At 29.6% G+C, this 6,631-nt stretch overlaps 1 protein-coding gene across 1 annotated transcript in view; it reads left to right on the top strand.

The window, feature by feature from the left end:
- Positions 1-6,631, top strand: part of LOC106462190 (sodium/hydrogen exchanger 7-like) — a 36,067-nt gene that overhangs the window by 10,531 nt on the left and 18,905 nt on the right. The window contains exons 5-10 of the mRNA XM_022389385.1: positions 2,133-2,230; positions 3,107-3,212; positions 3,685-3,826; positions 4,314-4,419; positions 5,297-5,385; positions 5,619-5,629. Coding sequence (XP_022245093.1) covers positions 2,133-2,230; positions 3,107-3,212; positions 3,685-3,826; positions 4,314-4,419; positions 5,297-5,385; positions 5,619-5,629 — 552 coding nt within the window. The remainder of the gene's footprint in view (positions 1-2,132; positions 2,231-3,106; positions 3,213-3,684; positions 3,827-4,313; positions 4,420-5,296; positions 5,386-5,618; positions 5,630-6,631) is intronic.

The raw sequence follows: 6,631 nt of genomic DNA, 5'->3' as shown, positions 1-6,631 counted from the left end.
TATAACTTCTTTAGACTTGTATTCATTATTTCTGTAGATACAACCTAAAATCCTATTTGCCCTACCATTAGCAACAGAACATTGCTTGGATGACTTAAGAGATTGATCAACTATTAAAACAAGATCCCTTCTCTCTCATAACACTATTAAGGTTATTCCCATCCAAATTATACTTATAATTCAAATTATGATAACCCACATGTATTATCTTGCATTTATTATAATTAAAACCTATCTGTCATTTATTTACCCAATTCACTAAATGATCTAAATCCTTTTGTAAATCAGCAGCATCAATCTTCACAGCTAGCAACACCCAAGACCTTAATATCATCTGCAAATTTAAGTAATTTATTGACTATCCCTTCATCTATGTCATTGATGTAAATCAACAAGAGCAAAGGTCCTAAGACTGAGCCCTGAGGTACCCCACTTGTGACGTTAATCCAGTTTGACTGAACTCCATTTGTAACAACCCTCTGCATTCTTCCATCCAGCCACTCTTCTATCCAATTTGCTAATTTATCCCCCACACCTATAGAGCTAATTTTTTACAAGCCTTTTATGTGACACCTTGTCAAATTCAACTATAATTTAAACCATGAGAATAAAGAAATGTAAAAAATATGTCCCCTTAATGGCCCTTGGTGGGCATAATATAGATAGCCCATTGTGTAGCTTTGTGCTTAAAACATACCAAAATAATTAAACTTATGAGTATTTAAAATAAAATTAGGTGCAATAGGCTTATCCAGTCTTTAGTAAGCTTTTTTAACTTCCAACAATATAAACTTTTATCTTAATTTCTCCATTTTAAAATAATTAGTGTTGCTCCAGGAATTAATTTGGGCCTTTATAGCTAGTTTCAGAATCATTCTACTATGAATATTTGATTATTTTGCAAATTTATTGATGACTATTAAATTTAAAAAACTCAATCTTGTTGCAGGCACCACACTGATAAAGAATGATATGGAATAATAATTTTTATATAAAATTAATTTTTTCTTACATAAAACAAATCAAATATGTTTGGAGCTAAAACTTTTAATTTTTAAAATTAACTAACTTCAATAAAACTTTTACATGGGCATTTAACTATAAACTTGTTAGCAATAACTGGAATGTTTTAATGTAAATTTGATTGTGCAAAATTAATTGAAGATAAGTGATATAGTTGAACATCTTAACTTCTTTAGATGGGTAGTGTTTCATGAAAAAAGGTATTACAAAATTTAAAAGTTTGCAAATCAATCATACGTAGAAGTTTAGAACATATAACTGAAGACTGACTTACCAAGACACTGAATAACCAATAAGTAGAGATATAATTAAAGCACCATACCTACTTATAATAAAACACAATGCATGAAAAACAATAATGTTTTGAGACTGCTGCACATACAATAGTTTTATCAAAAATGTTTGAAACTCAGGCATAATTAATTCCATTAAGTTGTATTGTAACACACAGTTATTAGTACTTTAGTAAAGAGATTCTCATAGCCTAAGACTAATAACTGAAGTGTTTAGTAGTTCTATAAATACAAGTGTGAAATGAATATGAGGGAAACTACCAGAGGCATGTCAAAACTTTCTCAAGTCCCCAAACCCCAGCCAGTTGCAACTCGTATAAAATTCCTCTTTTGAATCAAATGTGAATACTTTCTTAAATACAAGTTTTGAGAAGTCACATAGTAGCTCCAGGCACAACAACAGCACTTTTCTTTGTCTCACAACCCTTCAACTTCCTTGTCTATCAGAATGTTCATAACATTTAGTTTAAATCACTTCTAAAGGATTTACACACTATTCTTTATTGATCTGTGATGGTTAAATCCAATACACTCTTTTATATTTTCTGTTTCTCTCTCTTTTTTTTTTTCCTTAATTTTTGTGTGTGCATGTATGTCTATCTTATTGTCTATCTCTTATCTGTTTGAAAAGTAGACTTCTTTATATAAAGAAACATGAGACTAAAGATGAGTAAATAACAGTTACTTGACTGGAACATAATTTAAATATAGTTAAGTGTAAGTACTGAAAATTGTAATAATAGAAGCCAAGAGCTATGTAGAAAATATATACACACACACAGTAACCTAAAAAATATTTCTATTATTCTTTTATAGGGCTGTTGTTTATGGGTTTGTCCAGCTCATGCCTCATTTAGAGTTTACTTTTAATGATTCATTGTACTTTGGTGCAATCATATCAGCCACAGATCCAGGTAATTACTCTTGTAAATTTTTAAAATCTAAAATAAATCTGCAGCAGTATATTAGAATAATTCTGTTAAATTTTTCCTCTTGGTTTTGTCAGATAAAAATAAATCTTCAGTAATTTTTAATTTTATTTCATATAATTTTTTCGGACCTTTGCTCGAATCTTTCTTTAAAACAATATTTGTATGTGAATGTATTTGATCTATATAGTAATTCTTTCCAGAGTCATAATTAATAAATTTATGATGATAGGAGAATCACATTAGCATTAAAGAGCTGAATCTCCAAAAAAATATTTGTTCACTGTTTTAACTTGCCAATTATTTTCATTGTAGATAACCATGATATAGTTGTGTTGCTAACTATTAGGCTCAAAACTAACCAATTTCGTGTAAGAACATTTTAAATGCTAGTGTTTCTTTAGTAACTACATTTGTGAGATAATGTATTTCTTTAATGGGAAAATGTTCATTTAAAAAGTGGTAATGTATGATAATACATATAACTAGTCAATTTTTTCAATATCAAATGAACTTTAAAGCTTTTTTTTGTCTCACAAATTTTCAGGTGGTATGTTTTTTATTTTTTTATGAAAAGAAGGTTGATTCTCTGAAACTTACCACCACCTCTAAATGTATCCTTAATACACAAGTCTGGTTGACAGACAACTTTTATTTACGGACACTTTGCTATTGAAATATGTAACAGGTGACAATGTTTCAACACACTAAGAGTGTCATCACTTACCTGTTCCAACAGTAAACTGTCCATATGCAAAAATTTATTGCTATCTAATTATTACCTGCTAATCATGTTTGTTAAACATAACTATTATTATTATTCAAAAGTACTAGGTTTATATACAGATTTTTATTTTACAGTGACTGTTTTGGCCATATTTCATGATCTCCATGTTGATGTTAACCTGTATGCTCTAGTGTTTGGAGAGAGCATTTTGAATGATGCAGTAGCCATTGTTCTATCAGGGTAAGTATCAAAATGAAATTATGAGCAAGAATGTTTAGTTTATAAACTTCAGACAGATTGGTGGCTTTGTAAGTATTGCTTGGATCATAACTGAAATTAAAGTGTGAATTTGCACGCAGTAAATAGGTAAGTACTAGCTTGAACTATCACATTTATGATATATAGGTAGTCACTTTTTTTTCTGTTTAATAAAAAAACTTTGAATATTTTATAAAGACTTTTTGTTGTTAGAAGTTGTGGTTTGCTGGAGTGTACATTTGTTTTAAGATTTGCATGGAACTATAAGAACATTTTGTTGTTGGACCTTAAAAAAAAATTCCCACCAGAATCTGACCTACTACTTGTTTTTATATACCATACAATGTCATCAGTGATGGTTAAAGAGTTGAATTCTCTAGCTTCATCACTAATTCTAATTTCTATTATTTCAACTATTAAGAAATGTGTGCATTTTATATTTGTTTATTTACAGAGCTATTAACAATTATGAGGAACATTACCACACTGAGTCAGGTTTCCAAGTTGGTGCTGCATTTAAATCACTTGGGAACTTTGTCTACATCTTCTTGTTCTCCTTTCTAATTGGATCTGTAACAGGATGCTGTACAGCATTGGTATCCTTTCTTGAAGTGACAAATATTTATGTTAATAGTTTTTTTATTCAACAACAAATATTATATTACAATGTAAGCTCTTTCTAACTGCTAACTGTTCAATCATTAGTATTTTTATGCATATGAATCACAGAAAGTTTCTGGTAGTAGCCTTTGTGTAACTTTGCATGAATATCCGATATAAATTGAAATGTTGTATGTAACATTTTTCTGATATATTCTTAATTTTAGTTGTAACTAAAACTTAGAAGAGTAGAGATGGAATGCCCTAAATTGTTTTGGAATACACAGAATTAAGAAGTTTTATTTTTATAACTGTGGAAAAATAATATCTAATTTGAAATGCTCCAACTTCCTTCTTACCATATAATTTTTCATTATTGTCTGTCAATGGAAACTAATAACAGTTTTTGTATGTCTTATTCTTTTTTCCAGCTGTTTTTTTTATTTATCTAAATATTTTAGCATCCTTAGCTTTTCTGTTCAGCTTACTAAGTTCACTCGTCTTTGTGATTTCCCTCTGTTAGAATCGTCATTGTTTGTGCTGATGTCTTACAGTACGTTTTTATTGGCTGAAGCTGCTGACCTGAGCGGTGAGTTGGATTACAACAAGTATGTGTATGAATGAGAACAGAGCAAATAACTAATGATCTAAAGCAGTGTATTCCTGAGAGATGATTTTAATAATTTACTTTTTGTAACATATCTACAGGGAAACTAAACTTTGCTAAAATATGTGTGTGTGTATGTATATATATACCCACTTCTAATGACAAGATAAACACAATGACTGACTCTGACAATGTAATTTAAGATTAACATCTGAGATGCAATGTTACTATTTAGCTATAGGGTCTGTTAACATGATGATACAGATAAAAGTACAACATAAAATACTAATGTTCGTGTAGATAGAAATATTAATACTAGTTAAAAATAACCATGATAAATGCAATAAAAAAAAGTCACTGAAGATGCAATATTGTGTGTGTATATGTCTGTGTTTATATATATCAACAATTTAGAGAGAAAATACCTTGAAGTAGTAAATAAAGTTTAACACGACTAACCAAAATGTATGAGATAACAAGATATGAGAAAGATATTAGTAATAATAAGACTCAATTTACATTATGTGACAGTTTCCAAACTGAATTTATGTTTTTTGTTTTTTCTTCAGTGAAAACTGTGTTAGACCTGTTTAGTGGCATACACTTAAACCTTTTTTTTTTAATGTGTGCAATTTAAATTATTGATGTGCTTTTGTATATTCTCCAAGTAAATATTTTTGGCCAATGGCTGGTGTTAAATATTAACTGTTATAAGATGTGGACTTGTATTTTTAGAGTAATGAATATCAAGAAGTATGTGTATTAATTTTAATGCAGTATCAAATATTTCCGAAGAAGATTACTTAAAGACTTGAATAATATTCCAAAGTAAGCTAAACTGCTATTTATTGTTCTTCAGGTATTGTTGCTGTTCTCTTCTGTGGTATTTGCCAGGCTCATTATACCTTCAACAACTTATCTAATGAATCTAGGGTTCGGACCAAACAGGTAAATATAGTACATTCAAAAAAGCACTGACCCATTAGATATAGCTGGGTGACCAATGTCACTTGTGTCAACACATTTAAATAACTTTATATGTAGATCACTTTATGGCTGTATTTGTCTTATTGGTCATGAATGCAAATCATAAGTCTTGCATCCAAACATGTTGGCTACTTGGTTGTTGGCACTTCCAGCAAGAGTCCCTTATGAGTTTGTATTGATATATCACAGTACAGGAACTTAAGAGGTTAGTAAAGCAGTTATCAGTCATAAACATAATCTTCCACAAAAGTAACAAGTTGTGCCTTAATGTACAAGCATCAGTTATTAACGTGGTTAACCAGCTGTTGAAGCAGCAGCACTTAATTAGTTCACAGAAATTTCCAGAAAAAGCTCTAGTGAATGTAAAAGTTATATCTTTCTGAAACTTATAGTATGTTGTGTTATTTAAGCCATGTTATTTTAATGGTAATTGAATTAACATTTAAGTAAAAATTAAATTCTTTTATAGAATTCTCTAAAAATTAATCAGATGAATATTTTTCTTCACAGTTATTCTAATTAGGAGCTTTTTTTTTTCCTTCAGTAAAGTTACCAGGAGGAGAAGAAGAGTTTGTAGTGTAGTAAGTCTAACATGTTTAAATGGATATGATGGTTTTATATGTGCTTGTAAGAACTAAAACTTTGAAACACTTGCATCTTAAAGTTAAACACAGGTACTTAACCATTTGGGTGCATAATTAAATTTTGGATGGGTTCTCAAAGTGTCAATTGTCCACTAAAAAATGAAATTTAGAATTTGACCTTTTTTTAACTCTTCCGACACGGGGTCGGTCGATTTGACCGAGTCACATGACTTTCTGTACTTGTTAAAAAGTTGACATAAATTTAATACTTATATTGGGTATATATTCACGAAATTTGGCAGTCTTTCAATTAATATTACAAGTCTTACTAGTTTTGTCCATGAATATATTGAGTACTTATTTTGAATAGTCTCTGTTTAAAGTAATTTTCATGTTAAAATTAAACATACTTTTCATCATCTCAAAAATCTCAAATTTCCTTTGTGTAATCCATAAAACCTACTAAATGCATTTCACACGTTTTTTTTTTTTCACTAAACCTTATAGTTTATATATTATTTTCTCTACCCTAATCTCAAAACTGGATCTGTCAATTCGACCGACTTCGTAACCACCAAAAAAAAATCGAAATAAACCTAAATTAACCTTCTTTTCTTTCTAGT

Source organism: Limulus polyphemus, unplaced genomic scaffold (genome assembly GCF_000517525.1).
Source record: "Limulus polyphemus unplaced genomic scaffold, Limulus_polyphemus-2.1.2 Scaffold1115, whole genome shotgun sequence".
NCBI classification, from domain to species: Eukaryota; Metazoa; Arthropoda; class Merostomata; order Xiphosura; family Limulidae; genus Limulus; species Limulus polyphemus.
The sequence above is the reverse complement of the archived record's forward strand: the minus strand, read 5'-3'. Positions and strand labels throughout refer to the sequence as shown.